At 43.2% G+C, this 18,998-nt stretch overlaps 1 protein-coding gene across 4 annotated transcripts; it reads left to right on the top strand.

Moving 5' to 3' along the window:
* Positions 1–11,273: 11,273 nt before the first annotated feature.
* LOC114041872 (immunoglobulin superfamily member 1-like) lies at positions 11,274–18,331 on the top strand. Of its 4 annotated transcripts, XM_027860532.1 has the most exons (8): positions 11,274–11,343; positions 11,601–11,636; positions 11,851–12,126; positions 13,974–14,273; positions 14,710–14,904; positions 15,611–16,378; positions 18,017–18,067; positions 18,202–18,331. In XM_027860532.1, the coding sequence occupies exons 1-6, from the start codon at positions 11,310–11,312 to the stop codon at positions 16,057–16,059; spliced, it is 1,290 nt and encodes a 429-aa protein (XP_027716333.1). In that variant the 5' UTR covers positions 11,274–11,309; the 3' UTR covers positions 16,060–16,378; positions 18,017–18,067; positions 18,202–18,331. The 4 variants fall into 4 exon arrangements, with proteins under 4 accessions (XP_027716333.1, XP_027716334.1, XP_027716331.1 ...); XM_027860533.1 differs by lacking the exons at positions 11,274–11,343; positions 11,601–11,636 and having other exon boundaries at positions 11,729–12,126; positions 15,611–15,910; XM_027860530.1 differs by lacking the exons at positions 11,274–11,343; positions 11,601–11,636 and having other exon boundaries at positions 11,729–12,126.
* Positions 18,332–18,998: the final 667 nt, after the last annotated feature.

The raw sequence follows: 18,998 nt of genomic DNA, 5'->3' as shown, positions 1-18,998 counted from the left end.
GTATCTATTTGTACATAAATATTTATAGCAGCTCTTTTTGTGGTGGCTAAGAATTAGGAATCAAAAGAATGATCATCAATTGGGGAATGGCTAAAGTCTTTAATAATTTCAAATTGTTTTTTAGTTGGTTCCCTAGGATTTTCTAAGTATAACATCATATCATTTGTAAAGAGTGGTAGTTTTGTTTCCTCATTGCCTTTAATTTCCTTTTCTTCTCTTACTTCTATAGCTAACATTTCTAGTACAATATTAAATAATAGAGGTGACAATGGGCATCCTTTCTTCCCCCCTGATTGTACTGGGAAAGTTTCTAGCTTGTACTATAAGGAATGATGAGCAGGATGCCCTCAGAAAAACCAAGAAATTTTAATGTAGAAACTGCAAAATCGTGAGTATCTTGACTGTAAATCCAAGTCCCTTCATTGAAAAGGCATATAATTAGATATAGCTTATACACGTGTAGTTACGCAAAACATATCCATAATAGTCATGTTGTGAAAGAAAACAGACAAAAAAAACTCAAGAAAAATAAAGAATGTCAAAAAAGTCTGCTTCAATCTGTATTTAGACATCATCAGTTCTTTCTCTGGGGATGGATAGCATTTTTCATCATAATTCCTGCAGAGTTGCCTTGGATCATTGTATTGCTGAGAATAGCTAAATCACTCACAGCTTATCATCTTACAATATCACTGTTACTTTGTACATACTATATTTCACTTTACATTGACCCATGCAAGTCTTTCCAGGTTTTTCTGAGAGCACTTGCTCATCATTCCTTATGGTACAATATTATTCCAACACAATCACATAGCACAATTTGTCCAGCCATTTCCCAATTGATGGGCTTCCCCTCAACTTCTAATTATTTACCCCCAGAAAAGAGCTGCTATAAATATTTTTATACATATAGGTCCTTTTCCTTTTTGCTTTTGGAATACAGACATAGTAGTGGTATTCCTAGCTCTAAGGATATGCATGGTTTTATAGCCCTTTGGGCATAGTTCCAAATTGTTCTACAGAATGATTGAATCGGTTCACAACATCAGTCCACCAACAGTGCATTAAAGTTTCATTTTTCCCACATCCCCTCCAACATTTGTCATTTACCTTTTATGTCCTATTGGCCAATCTAATAGGTATGAGACAGTACCTCAGCATTATTTTAATTTGTATTCCTCCAATCAATAGTGAGTTAGAGTATTTTTTCATATGACTATAGATAGCTTTGATTACTTCATCTGAAAACTGATCATATCTTTTGATCATTTATCATTTGGGGAATGGCTTTTATTTTTTATAAATTTGACCCAGTTCTCTATATGCTTGTGAAATGAGGCCTTTACCAGAAAAATTTGCTTCAAAATTTTTTTACACAATTACTATTACTAATTGTATTTCCCTCCATCCTATTTAACCCCATTTATTCTCTCCTTTTACCCTGTCCCTCCTTCAAAGTGTTTTGCTTCTGACTACCCCCTCCCCCAATCTGCCCTCCCTTCTATCACCACCCTCTTCTTTTATCCCCTTCTCCTCCTACTTTTCTGTAAGGTAAGATAGATTTCTATACCCAATTGAATATGTATGTTATTGCCTCTTTGAGCCAATTCTGATGAGAGTAAAGTTCACTCACTTCCCTTCACCTCTTCCCAATTCCTCTCCACTGTAAAAGCTTTTTCTTGCCTCTTTCAGGTGAGAAAAGGTACCTCATTCTACCTCTCCCTTTCTCTTTCTCCCAGTACATTCCTCTCTTGTCCTTTAATTTTATTTTTTAGATATGTTGCCTTCATATTCAACTCACTTCTGTACCCTCTGTCTATATACATTCCTTCTAAGTATCTTAATAATGAGAAAGGTCTTATGAGTTACAAATATCATTTTCCCATGTTGGAATGCAAACAATTTAACCTTATTAAGTGCCTTATGATTTTCCTTTCATGTTTACCTTTTTATGCTTCTCTTGAGTCTTGCATTTGAAAGTCAAATTTTCTATTCAACCCTGGTCTTTTCATCAAGAATGCTTGAAAGTCCTCTATGAATGTCTATTTTTCCCCTGAAAAATCATACTCACTTTTGCTGAGCAGGTGATTCTTGGTTGTAATTCTAGCTCCTTTGACCTCTGGAATATCATATTACAAGCCCTCTGATTCTTTAATGTAGAAGCTGCTAAATTTTGTGTTATTCTAACTATGGCTCCATGATACTTGAATTATTTTTTTCTGACTGCTTGTAATATTTTCTCCTTGACCTGGGAATTCTGGAATTTGACTAAAATATTCCTATCAGTTTTCATTTTTGGGTCCCTTTCAGTAAATTATCAATGGATTCTTTCAATTTCCATTTTACCCTTTGGCTCTAAAATATCAGGGCAGTTTTCCTTGATAATTTCTTGAAAGATGATGTCTAGGCTCTTTTTTTGATCATGGCTTTCAGGAATTCCAATAATTTTTAAATTATCTCTCCTGGATCTATTTTCCAGTTCAGTTGTTTTTCTAATGAGATATTTCACAATTGTCTTCTATTTTTTTTTCAATCTTTTGGTTTTGTTTGATTGTTTCTCATAGATTTATTAGTTTCCATTTGTTCTATTCTAATTTATAAGGAATTATTTTCTTTAGTGAGCTTCTGGACCTCCTTTTTCATTTGGCCAATTCTGATTTTTAAGCTATTCTTCTCCTCATTGGCTTTTTTGACCTCTTTTGCAATTTGGCTTAATATGTTTATTTAAGGTGTTATTTCTTTAGTATTTTTGTTTCTCTTTTACTAAGCTGTTGACTCTTTTTCTTATTATTTTCTTGCATCACTCTCATTTCTCTTCCTAATTTTTCTATTACCTCTATTACTTGATTTTCAAAATTCTTTTTGAGCTCTTGCATGGCCTGAGACCAATTCATATTTTTCTTGGAGACTTTGGATGTATGAGTTTTGACTTTATTTTCTTCTTCTGAATTTGTGTTTTGATCTTCCTTGTCACCATAGTAACCTTCAATAGTCAGAGTTTTTTTCCAGTTATTTGCTCATTTTCCTAGTCAATTGGTTGACTGTTAAAGTAGGGCTCTGCTTTTAGGGTGGAGGGCCCACTGTCCCAAGCTTCAGGGGTTTTGTACAGCTGTTTCCAGAGATACTTTTAGGGACCTGTAAGTTATCAGTTCTTCCAAGGTAGTATGATCTAAGGAGAGGTGTTTACTCCTCTCCTGGCCTCTCTTTTGGTCTGTAAAAGACCACAAGCACTCTTTTCTGCCCTGGACCTGTGAGAATGGTCCTTCCTCTATTATGGCTGCAAGATCTGCTATGCTAGTGCTCCTCACCCTGGGATTGCCACCCAGGACTGTGACCTGGATTTGAATATGGGCAAAACAACAGAGTCCTTCCTCAGTGCAAGCAAAAAGACCCCTGTAGTCTACTTCTGACTAGTTATTTGACCCCCTTATGGTCTGTGGGCTGAGAGCTCTGGAAGTAACTACTGCTGCTGCCACTGCCAATGCTGATTCAGTCACTCCTAAGGCCTGGTCTTGGTTTGCTGGGGTTGGGGCTATGCTGCTGCAGTCTGAACTGGACTGTTTTCCACTCTCATCCAAGTGCAACAGACCTTTCATGCCAACCTTCCAAGTTTCTTTGGCATCTATGGGCTGAGAGGTCTGAAAACTGCCACTGCTGCCAGTGATTCAGTGGCCCTGAGGCCTGCAATGGGTTTGGTGGGGTCTGGTCCATGCTGGTGCAGCCTGCACTGGACTGTGCTCCTTTCTTACCCTGGTGCAATTGACCTTTCCTGCTCACCTTCCAAGTTGTCATGGGCTGGAAATTTGCTTCACTCCATCTTTTTATGGGCTCTGATGTTCTAGAATTTGTTTAGAGTTATTTCTTAAAGGTATTTGGAGGGGTTTGGAGAAAAGCTCAGGTGAGTCTATGCCTTTACTCTGCCATCTTGGCTCCACCTCCTAAAAATGAATGTTAAATATTATTTTTACATGTAACTGTGGAAATATAAAAAAAAAACACTAAAATACATAAAGCTTTAAAAAATAAATTATCTGCTTGATAATTTTAAAAGGCAGAAGGGTTAATTTTACAAGTAAGACCCCCATGATTTTTTTAAGATTCTTACATCAGTTATAACATTTAGCTAAAGATAACAACAGCAAGTCATATATAAAACCCAAAATTCTCTAAAGTCTTGGGTGAACTATGTGATCCTAATTTGGTGTTCTTCTAACAGCTCTGTTGCTAATAGGATCAGAGTCATGAGGGTGAAGTTAGATTTCATCACATGAATTAATTATTAAAAACCAAATATAAGAAGTAGTACTAAACTATATTAAACTTTCTTATTGGCAAACTTTAGAATTACCTCAGAATCTCTTCAAGTTATTCAGAACCAGAGAAACAGCCTCATTCAGAACTGTCCTGTAAATGAAGCCTATTCCAGAACGTCCAAGACAAGATATTTCCAGGAACCAGACAACTACATGAGACTTCTGGGACTCAACACAAAATGTGCTGATTAAATGGAAATTTGAAGTGGGTTACTGTGGTACAAGGAGATATGATGTTAATTAATGTGATGATCATCATGGTATTGCTCTGACCTTTTGTTTCATGTGTTTATGTTTGCTGAGTTTCCTTGGTTACCTTGGTGAATTGTATTTCTGCACTCAAAAGCAGTCTGCCCAGAGCCCTCTAAGTAGTTTGAGCTGTAGCCTGACTTATGTAATTCTGCTTGTAAATACATGAAAAACCTTATAGATTTGGCTTATAAAGAAGTGATTAATGAGGGAGGGGGTCAGCTATTTCACCAAAAGAATCAAAGTGTTGAGGGGGGAGCCAAGGTGGCACAGTAAGTAGTAAATCACTCTCACCCTCCCTATTGACCTCTGAAAGCCCAGAAAATATCAACCCAGGAAAAACCCTGACCAGCAAAAAGACAGGGCACAATAGTCTTGTACCCCAGGAAGCCTGGGGGATTAATGGGAAAGGCTCCTCTTGTTTTGGAGGAGGGGAAGCAGTACAGCATAGGAGGCATCCCAACAAGCTAGTGCAAGCCCCACCTCAGCATACCAGGGGGAGATCCTGAAACCCAGGTTGTGGAGCAGGAAATTGCCAACACCAGGACCCCTAAGAGCCTCAGTACAGCAGGGGAACTGATAGACACCAGCTCAGAAAACCACCACAGTCAATGGCATTCTCCAACAGCCAAATCACCTAGTGCCTCAACACAACTCTGGGAAGCACAACTCCAAGAGGCAAATTCCATGCTGCCAGACATCCTTCAGCAGCAAGACATCCCTGTGCAAGGCCTGGTCAGGAAACAGGCAAACACCCTGCACAAAAAGCAGAAATGGACAATGACCATAGATTCTTATGATGGGGAAAGGGAAGATTAAGGCACAAATTCAGAAGAGGACAATATTGTCAGTGTACCTACATCCAAAAAGTCAAAGAGGAATATGAACTGGTCTCAAGCCCAAAAACTCTTCTTGTAAGAGCTCGAGAAGGATTTTAAAAGTCAAAGAAGAGAGGTAGAAGAAAAAAATGGGAAAAGAAATGAGAGGTATGCAAGAGAGAGTCAATACCTTGGGAAAGGAAGGACAAAAATTAAATGTAGAAAACAATTCTTTGAAAAGTAGAATTGGTCAAATGGAAAAGGAGGCACAAAAACTTACTGAAGAGAACTCCTTAAAAAGTAAAATGGGCCAAATGGAAAAGGAGGTATAAAATCTAATAGAAGAAAACAATTTGTTAAAAATTAAAATGGGGGGGCAGCTAGGTGGCACAATGGATAGAGCACTGGCCCTGAAGTCAGGATGACCTGAGCTCAAACCCAACCTCTGACCAAACACTTGACACTTACTAGCTGTGTGACCCTGGACAAATCACTTAACCCCAATTGTCTAAAAAAAAAAATTTAAATTAGACAAGTGGAAGCTAAGGACTCTGTAAGAGAGCAAGAATCAGTCAAACAGGAAAAAAAAAGAATGAAAAAATAAAAGAAAATGTAAAATACTTCATTGGTAAAACAAGTGACCTGGAAAAGAGATGCAAGAGAGACAATTTAAAAATTATTCTACCTGAAAACCAGAACAACAACAAAAAAAAAAATAACCTGTACAACATTCTTCAGGAAATCTCCAAAGAAAACTGCCCTGAGGTCCTAGAACCAAAGGGAAAATTAGCCTTTGATTGAATACACCAATCACCTCCTGAAAGAGATCCCAAATTGAAAATGCCAGGAAATACTGTAACCAAATTCCAAAATTACCAGATCAAAGAGAAAATACTGTAAGCAGCTAGAAAGAAACAATTTAACTATCATAGAACCACAGTCAAGATTACACAAGACCTTGCAGCTTCTACATTAAAAGATCAGAGGGTGTAGAATACAATATTCCATAAGGCAAAGGAACTTGGATTACAACCAAGGATCAACTACCCATGAAACTGAGCATAATCTTTCAGGGGAGGAGATGGACATTCAACAAAATATGGGACTTCCAAACCTTCCTGATGAAAAGACCAAAGCTCAACAGGAAATTTGACCTTCAAATACAAGACTCAAGAGAGACATAAAAAGATAAATAGGAAAAAAACAACAACAACAAAATATTATTATTATTATTAATTAGGGCAAACTGTTTACATCCCTACAAGGGGAGATGACACTTGTAACTCTTGATAACTGTAATGTTATTTTGACATTTAAAAGGGGTATACTTAGATAGAGGACATAGGTATAAGTTGACTTAAATGTGATGGTAAAAAATCTAGTTAAATGGTGAAAAAGGATTATACTGGGAGAAAAAGAAAGAAGGAGGCAGACTAGGGTAAGTTACATCACATGAAAAGGCACAAAAATCTAATATATTAGAGGGAAAGAAGGGAGGGAGATGAGCATTGTTTGAACCTTACTGTCATCAGATTTGGTTCAAAGAGGGAATAACATAGGCACAGAAATCTAACTTACCCTATAGGAAGTAGGAGGGGAAAGGGAAAAGAAAAAAGAGGGGTGTGAATAGAAAGGAGGGAAGAAGTAGAAAGGGTAAAGGGGAAGAAAAGGGAGGGGGCTAATAGAAGGAGGGCAGACTGAGGGAGACGGTGGTCAGAAGTAAAACTACTGAGGAGGGAAAAGGAAAAAGGAGAGAAAAAAGCACAAATGGGGGGTGGGGATAGTATGGAGAGGAAGACACAGATAGTAATCATAACTGAATGTGAATGGGATGAACTCTCCCATAAAGTTGGAACAGCAGAGTGAATTAAGAACCATAATCCTATAATATTCTGTTTATACGAAACACACCTGAAGCAGAGAGATACGCATAGAGTAAAGGTAAAAGGCTGGAGCAGAATATATTATGCTTCAGTTGAAGTAAAAAAAAAGCAGGGGCAGCAATCCTGATGTCAGACAAAGCAAAAGCAAAAATAGATCTAATTAAAAGAGATAAGGAAGGAAACTACATCCTGCTAAAAGGTACCATAGATAATGAAGTAATGTCATTGCTAAACACATAGGCACCAAGTGGTATAGCAGCCAAATTCTTAAAGGAGAAGTTAAGGGACATACAAGGAGAAATAGACAGCAAAACTATACTGGTAGGATATTTTCCTTCTCAATTTTTGAGAATGTTATGTATAGTGTATACTAAGTATCCTTTTAAAGTTTGATAGATTTCTGCAAATCCCTCAGAACCAGGAAGTTCCCCTGCCCCTTTGGGAGTTTCTTTACATTTAATTCCATTTTCTTCTCTGCAACTGGATTATTTAAGATCTTTAGTTGGTGTTCTGTCAATCTGGGTAGTTTATGCTTTTGAAGATACTCCTCCATTCCTATTGTGTTCTCTGTTTTCTTAGCATGTGACTTTATAATAGGTTCTCATAATTCCTTTTATTTCCTCTATTTTGTCTTGATTAGATCTTGCTCTTTCAGTTGCTATCTTATTGATTTGATTTTGTACCCTTTCTTCTTTAACCATATTGGCTAAATATTTATCAAATTTTTAGTCTCTTCAAAGAATAGCTTTCAGTTGTATCTATCATTTCTATAGATTGATCTTGTTTCCACTTTATGGGTTTCTCCTCTAATTTTTTATGTCTCCTCTTTTGAGGTTATTTTATACATGCTTATTTGTTGAATTTCTACTTAATGACTATTCAGCTCATTAGTCTTTCTCTTTCCTATTTTGTCAATGTATATTTGAAGACATGCATTTTCCCATCCAGACTGCCTTAGCAGTATCCCAGTAAATTGGGATTTTTTTCCATCACCTTCCTCCTTTGTGTAATTATCATTTCTCTGATTTGTTCTTTGATATCTCATTATTTAGGATTTCATTATGAAGTCTTTATTTGAATTTGTGTCTTTTGTTTGTGATTCCTGAACCCATTTATATTTCTTTTATTGTTACGGTCTATTAAAAATGTATTTACTTCTTCTGCAGTTTTGCAAGTGTTTGCAATATCTCTCGGGGCTTTATACAAGGTCATTTTTGAGTGATATATGCATTCATTTGCATTTCCATTTAAAAAACACCATAAGTATTTTAGCTGTAGTTTCTCCAGCAATTTTTTTCAGATCTACATTTTCCCTTTTATTTGACTTTCTTTTCCATGTATCCAAAACAGACAGAATGAGAGACAATGAAATTCCCTGTCACTGCTTTGTTATTGCCTACAGATTCTTATAGCTAGATTAGTATTTCCTTTTGAATTTAAATATTAAGGCACTTGGAAAATATAGTTTTAATTTGAGTTTGTTTTTTTGAGTTTCTTTCAGTGTAATGTGGTTTTCTTGCTGATCCCTTTTTATGTTATGTTTTTTTCTTGATGTGTCTTATGGCATGACAGCAGCTCCTGCTTTTTGGATTCACTTAATGCATAATAATTTTTTCATCCTCTCATTTTTATTCTGTTTCTGTTTTTGTGAGGTTTTTCAAATGTGTTTCTTCTAAGCAACAAATTGTGGATGTGTGTTTACAGATCCAGTCTCTCATTCTCTTTTCATCTTCTTAAAATATTACTACATTCCCATTTAAATTCTAAGATTTGGGTTTATATATTACTCCATTTCTATTTTTTTTCCAAAATGGAATTTTAAACTCCTCAAAAACAAATGCAGGATTATGTATCTTCAGTTATTTCACCTCAATCCCTTTGAATGTAGTTTACTTTTTACCAGCTCCTTTTCCCTCAGCCTCAGCACCTACTCTACTACCACTAACAATGGTAACCTCTTTCCCTGGCTTTAGAGTTTTGCTTATTACTTCACTTTTCTTCCTTGCTTTTGTCTAACTATTTAGTTTTTCCTCTCTCCCCTTAGCTAAGTAATTGAGGTGCAACCGATTCCTCCACTGACTTTCAACTTTTTTTTCATAACTTAAAATCTCATATTCATACATTTTTATAAAATATGATAAATGTCTCTCATTCTCTTCATAATTTAATAATATTGTCTGCCTCTTAATCTTGGCCACATAACCTATAACACCAGATTTGAACATTTTCATTTACTTCCAATCAGTGTCCCTGCAATATTAGTGATAGGTGACAGTGATCATTAATACTCCAGGATTCCTGAGACAAACTGAGGAAGGATAGCTTCCTCAAGATTCTTCAAGGATCCAGGAAGAAGAGCTAGGTAATACCTAGAGGGACCTATATAAGTACCAATCAAATGAAAAAAAAAAGTACTTCTGGTAACTGGAAACTGTATTACACTTTTTGGTATATGGGCTCCCTAATCTTGAGCCCATTTTCCATTGAACTCTGTATATGTTGAGGAGAGGGCTTGTCAAAGACATTTAAGGGTATAGTGATGTTTTGTGCCAAATGTTTTTACTCTTTCACCTAAATAAATACACATTTCAGAAAGCTAATTACCTTTACCTGACTATTTAATATCAACTGATAGTATGGGCAGACGCTGATGGGGACTCATGAGCTCTAGCAGTAGAATCCTCTCTCCCCAAACCACAGCTCCACACAGGTTATGTCCCCCAAATCCTCTAGTAACATTTAGAGACTTGGAATATTCCTTGCTCTGTTTTTCACACCTAGATTCTCCTCCTCTTCCTCTGGGATTCAAAATATCCAACCCAATCCTGATTGTTCTTCTCTACCAATTACCAAAACATTAACCTGCCTCAATGAGTTTAATCCTCACAGTCTTCCTCTTTTGCCCAATTTCCCCAGTCAAAAATTTTTTAAGGTAAGAAAATGAGAAGACACCTTTATCCCACTCCTCTGCAAAGGGAAACTCCATGAGTGTGGTACATTGCACATACTTTTAGACTCCTACATAAGGTATTGACTGTATTTGCTACTTTTCCTCTTCTTTTTCTATTTCCCCTTAAAAATATCATTAGTGTTATAGGAAGATCCTCCACGAAGGAAAAGTACCAAAGGTATACTGGAAAAAATCCTGAAGATATAAAAACTCAGAGATATTCATTAAAAAAAATCTGTTTTAAAAATAAGGATGTCAATGATGTGCCCCAGTATTTATTAACTAGCCTAAATATATCTCAGTTCTTTTAACCTATCCTCATATTGAATGGTCTTCTATTTTCTCACATTTAGTATGTCACTAAAATTTCCTCATCTTTAAAACTTAGGGATTGGAATGGATTATCTCAGAGTTCCCTTCTACCAGTAGACCTATGATCTGTGATCATTCAGATCACCCCACACAAGATTTTCTCCAGCTTATTCACCTTCCTCTTACAGGATCACATTCACCACTGACCACCTCACTCTAGATGTGGTCTGACAATGGCATGGTACAGTAGTACTAACACAACATGTGTTCTCAACACCGCTTCTCAAAATGCAGGCTATGATCTCTGCAGTGTTTGGGGTGTTGTCTCACCACACGTCAAACTTACCATTAAATAAAACCACCAGATCATTAGATAAAAAAAATTGAGGGTGACATTTTCACTATACTGTGATATATGTGTGTTTAAGTATATACATGCATCTGTATCTATATAGGGATATATTTTTATTTAGATTATCTGTAATATCTATAACCCCCTCCCCAATCTTTTCCTCACAGGGTCCCTCCATTCATTCAAGACCCTACTCACATGCAATTTTTAAGATAAAGTCTTTCCTCATTCTCCAGCTTCTAGTGCCTTGCCTCTCACATGAACAAGTATCTACTCACATGCATATGGTTATCTGAAATTTTGCAAGCTGAGTTTAGGGGGTGTAAGGCTGCAGGGGTGGCCACCACATCCTCGGGAAGCCTCTAATCCTCCTACCTTTTCCCCTCTGCACAGTTGAGGCTGGGCAGCCCAGGACAGAGCTGAAGACCCACCATGGGCCCCATAGTCACATTCCTGATCTCCATTGGTGAGTGTCCAGGGTCAGGCCAGGGGAGGGAGGGACATTGAGACAAGGTCCTTGGCTCCCGATACTAAAAGACGAGGAGGAAGCCTAAGAAGGAGAAAGAACCTACTTGGGGAGAGCCGGACCCTGGTGTCTGCTCAAAGGGCTCTTCCTTCATATTCTGACCAAAGCAGACTGAGAGGTTCAGGGGCTTTGAGAGCTGGGGATGGGGTCAGCATGGGCTGGAGGAGAGGCATCTATAATCTGAGCTTCTCTTACAGGGCCGTGTCTGGACTGGGCAGTGAGGGCACAGATGGGTGAGTCCTGCCCCCTAGATTCCACTGTTCTCTTTCTTTTCCTTTCCTTGTACTAGAACAATTCAGACATGTATTTCCAGGATAAGCGAAGAGGGAAATGGGACATTGTGGTGAATGGATGGAGTGATTCATGGAGGGGCTTCAGAATCTGATGGTGAAGGAAACATGACGCTTAGAGAAATCTCCAGGAATGTGGACTCTGTTTCCTTCTCAGACACCCTTCCACGGCCCACCCTCTGGGCCATCCCAAGTCCTGTGGTCCTCGGGGGAGCAGATGTGACCCTTAGGTGCCAAGGTCACCTGGGGAGTGACCGATTCCAGCTCTGGAAGGATGGAGAGCTCAGAAATGAGAGAAATGCATCCTGGCAGCAGGCAGAGTTCATGTTCAGGAATGTGGATGACTGGAGAGATGCGAGAAGCTACAGCTGCCGCTCTGGGCAGGGACCCTGGTGGTCAGAGCTCAGTGAAGCCTTGGCCCTGGTGGTGACAGGTGAGGGGTGCTGGTCTACAACCATCCCTGGTGGGAAGGAGGCCAGTCCTGAGAGAGGAGCCCCAGACCCCTCTCTGGAGAGTTACCTACAAGTGGGACAAACCCTCAGGCTTTACTAACTGCCTCCCCTTACCACCTCTACCTCCCCAAGCTCTTGGAAGCCCTTGATCTCTGGCTCACAGTTTGAGGTCATAAGTTAGGTTCTGAAATCTTTCCTGTCAATAACACTGCAAGCAGAAGAGTACGTGCGCCATGATTTTCCTTTAGGGAAACTGAGGCCTGGAAAGGATGTAAGTTGCAATGAACAGGTCAATGGGTCCTGTCAGGGCCAGGATTTGAACTCGTGTCTCCCACCCCCAAATGCAGGGATGTTTCCCCAGGTGGTCAGTGTTCCCTGATGACCCAGCCAGGAGAGCTGGGCTGCTCTTTCCTCTGAGGCTACACAGCAGCCTTTGGGAGCAGGGGCACACAACCTTACCAGAGCAAACTTTATACAGATAAACTTTTCCTGTCTCTTCTAAGGCCCAAACTGGCAACATCCATCCTGTCCAGCTGTGTCTCCCCTTGTTCCCTTCTGCCCTCGTTACTTTCCCATCAGCCTGGACAGATGACAACATCCCCTCCCATCATGTCCCACCATTCTGCCCTTGCTCACACAGTTCCCTCTGCCTGGGATGTCCTCCTCACCTTCATCTTTCTCTTTCCTACTCATCATTAAAACCCAGCTCAGATCCTGGATGCTCCAGGATAGTGTCCGTGATTGTATCCAGCGCCAATGTCCTGGCCCTTGGCCCTCCCAGTACGGTGCCTTCACCTCCCCCATGCTCCCTCTTTATCATCAAGACCCTTCCCACCACCCCATGCAGCTGTCCATCTGGCCTGTGTTAGAAGGCAGTCTGCTGAAGGAGGAGCCTGAGATCCAGAGTCTGTGGCAGGGGGTTCAAACACCTGCCCCCCAGGTCCTAGCTGGGTCATTGTGGGCAAGTCCCTGACCTTCTGTAGACCTCGGTTCCCTATTCTGTAACATGAAGATCATAGGCTGGATTGTCTAATGACATGATTTGAGCTCAAACCTTTGTGATCCCTGGGACTGTGAGCTCCTGAGGGCAGCAGGGGTGGTGCCTTCCCTACACCTTTGGGACTCCTCCATCACTGAGTAGGAGGCACCTGATAAGTGGGTGATGAATGAGGGCAGGAGAAACAGAGAAAATTAAATTCCTCTAATAATAGCCCAGAGGGAGCCCCCATCCTCCTCTGCCAGCCCCAGCCCATCCAGGGAAACACAGCTCTGCCAGCTCTGTTCTGCCTTCACTGAGGAGTAGGTACGGGGTGGCAGAATAGGGACCTGGCACCAGGCAGCAGTGTGGGGAAGTGGGGAAGGGCAAGGACTGGGAATCTGAGTTTCTGTCTAACCTCCCAGTCATGGTGTTATTGGGAGGACAGTGCTTTGCAAAACCTCAAAGCTTACCAGAAGTGTCTGAATATGCCAGTGATGGTGCATTAGGATCCTGCCATGGTCCAGCAAGCCCAGGTTATAGGGACAGAGCTGGGCCCTTTGGAGGAGGTGAGAAGAGGGGCAGGTGGGGGAGGGTGACCGCCTCTGCCCAAGTACCTTCTCCTCCCATCTCTCTGTACATTCACAGCCTTCCTGGGCCCAGAACAGCTTTCTGAAGGTGACTCAGGAACCCAGTTAACCAGACATGAACTTATATACAGGACTGGGCAAAGAGGCCTGGCCAGGGACCCTCAGCCCACCCTCCCCATTCTCGACTGTGTTTCAGGGAATGATTTCAGGGTATCAGGGTGACAGATCGGATCCCTAACTTTCTTCCTTCCTCCTTTCACAGGAGCCCTCCCCAAACCCTCCATTTCATCCTCGCATTGCTCCACAATATCCCCAGGGACAACAGTGACCATCTGGTGCCAAATATCATCACAGGCTCCCCCTCAGGACTACAGTTTAGCCCTGCTGGAGGCAAAAAGCCTGGAACCTTTGCAGCGACAGAGCCCTGCAGGGACATGGGCTGTTTTCTCACTTCTGTCTGTGAGGCCCGAGGACACTGGGAGCTACAGCTGTATTTACTACAAGAAGACAGCCCCACACAGAGGGTCCCATCCCAGCCAGGCCCTGGAGCTGACTGTGCTTGGTAACTGGAGATGGGAACTCTACAAATCCCCAATTCCACCTCCCACATAGGGGCCCACCAAGCTATGGGGACAGCACAAAATCCTGGGGATTCTGAAGGGATGGTTTGGGGGAAGTCTGGAGGAGACCCTGGGACCCTCTCCTGTTCTCCATGGAACTTTGGGGACTCAGCTTTGGGGCCCAGGATAGTGGGGGTGTTCCCAGCTCAAGGCAGACCCCAGACAAGAAAGTGGGAACAGAGCCAAGATTGCTATTTCCCCTCTCACTAAAGGGTTTGGGGGAGGGACCTAGAAATGACATCTAACTCTGACATTTGGTGTATCTCCCTTGAGGACAGCTCCCCAAGCCTAGTCTGTGGGCCCAACCTGGCCTCGTGATGGCCCCAGGGGCCAACATCACTCTCTGGTGCTCAAGGTCCAAACTGTCTTCCCTTGAAGAGGTGACTTTCACTCTGTGGAAGGCTGGAACCCAGGGGCCCTTACAGCAGCAGACCTCAGCAGATCTCTGGACTAGCTTTCTGCTCCCATCTGTGAGACCTGAGGACACTGGGAGCTACAGCTGTACCTACTGGAAAAGGAGAGCGTCTGCTAGAGGATCAGAGCCCAGTGAGGCCCTGGAGCTGCTGGTGCCAGGTGAGGGGTGTGTGTGGGCCCCAGAATAACTCTGAGTATGACCCCTCGGATCTCTGCCCAGACAGAAGCCTCACAGAGACAAGGCCTGGTGTCTACACAGCTATCTCTGTCCTGGGGTCTGTCAGGACTCAGGGGCCTTGGAAGACATCAGGCATTTCTATTCCCTATCTAGAACCTGGGGAAGAAAGGGGATGGTGGGGACTGAGTTGGGGGTTAGGAGAAGAGTCACAGAGACCCAGAGCTGAAAGAGGCCTTGCAGGTTCTTGAGGCCAAACCCTCCCATTACGAATGAGCAAAGTGACACCCAGGGAGAGGGAAGGACTTGTCCAGGATCACACAAGTTAGTGACAGAGCATGGAAATGAGCCTGAGCCTTCCCATTTCTGGACCATGATCCGAGCCCTGGGTCTCTCTATGATAACCCTGACGAAAAGTGAGTGGTCATGACCTTCCCTCCTGTGAGTCATCAGAGGCCTGAGACCATAGGTGGATAGGTTCCCTCTAATGTTAAAGTCATTTTAAATTCCTGGGTCACTAGAAGAGGAAAGGGCTGAGAGATCTTCTAGTCTACCCCATCATTTTCAGAAGAGATAACTGAGGTGCAGACAGGTCCAGTGACTGGACCAAGGTCACACAGGGACTCAGAGGCAGAGCAGGGACTTGACCCAGGTGTCCTGACCCCCAGCCCCGTGTTCTCCCTCTCACAGGCTCTCTGCCCAAGCCTTCCCTCTCAGCCATCCCAGGCCTTGTGGTGGAGCCCGGGATGCATGTCACTCTCCAGTGCCGGCAGCCCCCTCAGACATTCCTCAGAGCTGTGACTTTCGTTCTGCTGAAGGTGGGGACCCCCCAGCCCCTGCAGAGCCAGAGCCCAGCTGGGACCTCGGCTGACTTTCCCCTGCTCTCTGTGAGGGCCCAGGATGCTGGCGACTACAGCTGTGTCTACCACAGGAGGATGGCTCCACACCAGGTGTCTGAGCCCAGCGAGGTCCTTGAGATCTGGGTGACAGGTGAGGAGTCGTCTGTGGTCTCCAGGAAACATCAGAGGAATGAAAATCCAGCCTTGAGACTCATCCAGGGAAGTCAAGGGGAAGGCAGTGCAAGGAAGCTACTGATGCGAGCACTGTTAAGAAACCGAAGCTTGGGCCCCCAAGATTAACTGTGGGAACACAGAGGAGATGTGGCCACTTCAGCTAATGCTCCATGATGCAGAATCCTTGTCAGTCAATAAGCATCTATTAAGGGCTCACTTATTTGCAGGCACTGGGCTAATCCCTGGGGATACAAAGAAATGCCGAAGACAGTCCCTGCCCTCAAGCAGCTCACACTAATGGAGGAGACATGTAAAAATTCTTATACCTACAGGATATAGACATGGAAGGTGGGCGGTCATTTCAGAGAGGAGGCTCTAGCATACCTGGGAATGGCCTCCTGCAGAAAGAGGGATCTTACCCGAGGCCTGAGGAAGACCAGAGGAGGTGAGGGGGCAGAGTATTCCAGCCAATGAGGAGGCGCAGATTCAGGGAGTGGAGCATCACATGTGAGCAATCTCACAGCGGCCAGTGAAAATAGATCGTAAAGTGAGTGGAGGGTGGGAGAGCAGTGGGAGGGGCTAATGGAGGAAGGGGGCAGGTGGTCACAGGATGTAAACTCTAAACAGGGACCTGTCCGTTCACTCTTGAGAATCAAAGTGAGCCACTGAAGTTTATGGAGTAGAGGAGTGGCGTGGTCAGACCTACCCTTTGGGACGCTTGCTTTGGCAGGTGGATAGAGGGGGTCTTAGAGCATGGGAAGATATGTGGAGCTGAGATCAGGCTGTTGCAGTGGTCCAGCTGCATCATGATGAGGGCCTACATCAAGTCACAGAGGAAAGAAGGGGGAGCGTTCAAGAGATGTTGGTGAGAGGGAAACAATGGAAGGAGAGGGATGGACTCCTACTTCTCAGCAGTTCTGGGGAATGAGGAAGTCTCACATCTGCGTTACTAGAAGAAGGCTTTTGAAAGACGCCTGGACAAAGGGTGTATTGGAGGAGCTATTTCCTAACTCAGGAAGCCTTGAGCCCCCAGTCAGCAGGGGTCGTGAGCCTCTCCACAGGGGCATGTCTTTCACCTCCGTCCCTGTGTACCAACTGTTCCCACATGGGACAGGTATCCTACAGACGATATGGGAATAGGATTCACTCTCAAGATGGGCTTTCAATGACCTATCCAGTCTATCCCTAGGCTCACCTGCCAATTTTTGACTCCACCCTCATTCTGATGGGAATTTTTCTGGTTGGATTTCAGCAGTTTCTATCACCTTAGCCAGAAATTCACACAACCTTCCCATCATCTGTTGACATTAACTGATACGTTCTATACCCTGACCCCATAGATGTCTCCATGTCCAGCACCACCTTAGAGCACAGGGCCATGAGTGGGGCACAGAGAAAGACTAAGGTTTGTCCCAGCTACTGGCCCTGGGAGGTTCATCTCAAAAAGCGACCATACGTGCTGCTTTTCTCTGAGAAGACTGAACCAAATCATGGCCCGTGGCTGCTCCAGGATTTGCAGATCCGAGAGGCTCAGAATCAGCTCTCCCAGTCATGCATGATCATGACTCCCCAGGTGCCTTGTCCAGAGAGACACACACCCTCTTGATGCTATCTCCTGGCAGTCTTAGTGGTCACTGCTGTCCCCTTCTCCTCTCCAGCTCCCTGTGCACAGATGTTCATTTGTCCTAGAAGCTACCCAACTCACTTCTTCTAATACAGGTCTACTCTGAGGACATGTTTTCACTACCCTGCTGGCTCCTTGCCATCTGGATGGCTGCCCACGCTCCAGTTACACTGACCTTTCAGAACCTCCTTGACATATTGACATGCTTCTTCAGCACCTGCTTCTCTACCTGTCCTAGTGGTCTCAGATGCCCTGATTGTACTCCTCTGCTCCCTTTCTCAAGGATGACCTCGGCTCTGGGAAAGTGATAAAGATCAGAAGAATGCAGCTCTAGGATAACCAGGAGGCAGCATCAGAGAAAGGCCAGGGAAGACAAGAGTTAAAAATCCATCCCCATGGGAGTGGTTAGGGGCAGGAAAGTAATCTCAACTTCTTTCCTTTGCCTTTTCTCCTCCACAGGAGCTCCAGTGTGATCCTGTCCCATACCAAGCTGTCCAGAGTTGAAGTCAAGTGAGTTGTTGGGAGTGCTCAGCTAACAGGAGGGGAGAAAGGACCGGGCTAGGGGCTGGGGCATTTCAAAGGCCCCTGGAAGAGAAAAGTCCCATTCTTGTGTCAACAATGGCCTCTGCCCTTCTATTCCTCAGATTCTGTCCAAAAGGATCATACTGTGGGGAGTCTCATACAAATTGGCTTGGCCACGCTGGTCCTTGTAACCCTGGGGATCATCCTGGGTGAAGCCTGGAGTAGCTGGAGGAGGAGTGAGGGCACAACTCTCAAAAGGGATCCAAAAAGAGACCCATGCATGAGCAGTAAGGCCAGGAATCTGGAATGCAGAAAAGGGAGCAGGGAGAAGCAAGTGTTTGCTTCCTAGCAAAACTGAGGAAGATTACCTAGTACTTGAGGTTCTGTGGAAATGGTGCCACCTCAGGACATTTGCAGGTACAGTGCCCCCTGCTTCGGCTACCATCCCCCCTCCCTTTGGCCTTCTAGAATCGCTAGCTTCCTTTGATGAGCTTCCTGGGTGCCAAGTTCTGCCCAGACCGTGGCTGGCACCCCTTCACCCCCTCCCCCCAGTTTTTGGCATTGTCCCTCTCCTGAAATGACTGTTATTCTTATGGCTCATTGTGTACATCCTGTATCCCTCCTCTCTTCCTCTCTTTCTCTCTCTCTCTCTCTCCCCCCTTCCCTCCCTCTCCACAGTAGAATATAATCTCTTTGAGGGAAGGAGCAAGTTTTTTTACTTTTATTTTTATTTCAACAGCTCTAACATTGTCCTTTACATATAGCAGACACAATATATATTTGTTAAATGGGTGAACCAATAAATGATACAAAATATGACATTTATTAGGGGCCTACTAAGTGCCAGGCACTGTACCAAACACTAGTGATACAAATAAGAAGAATGGAGGACAGTCTCTGCCCTCAAGGAATTTACAAT

Source organism: Vombatus ursinus, unplaced genomic scaffold (genome assembly GCF_900497805.2).
Source record: "Vombatus ursinus unplaced genomic scaffold, bare-nosed wombat genome assembly UNPS02014198.1, whole genome shotgun sequence".
Lineage (NCBI taxonomy): Eukaryota > Metazoa > Chordata > Mammalia > Diprotodontia > Vombatidae > Vombatus > Vombatus ursinus.
The sequence above is the reverse complement of the archived record's forward strand: the minus strand, read 5'-3'. Positions and strand labels throughout refer to the sequence as shown.

What these genes read in the sequence shown, in the direction of transcription:
- LOC114041872 (XM_027860530.1), top strand. Translation starts at nt 11,751, where the DNA reads ATGGATGGAGTGATTCATGGAGGGGCTTCAGAATCTGATGGTGAAGGA. An exon ending in CTTGGCCCTGGTGGTGACAG is followed by an intron (nt 12,127 to 13,973) that starts GTGAGGGGTGCT and finishes CTCCTTTCACAG; the next exon opens with GAGCCCTCCCCAAACCCTCC. An exon ending in CCTGGAGCTGCTGGTGCCAG is followed by an intron (nt 14,905 to 15,610) that starts GTGAGGGGTGTG and finishes TCCCTCTCACAG; the next exon opens with GCTCTCTGCCCAAGCCTTCC.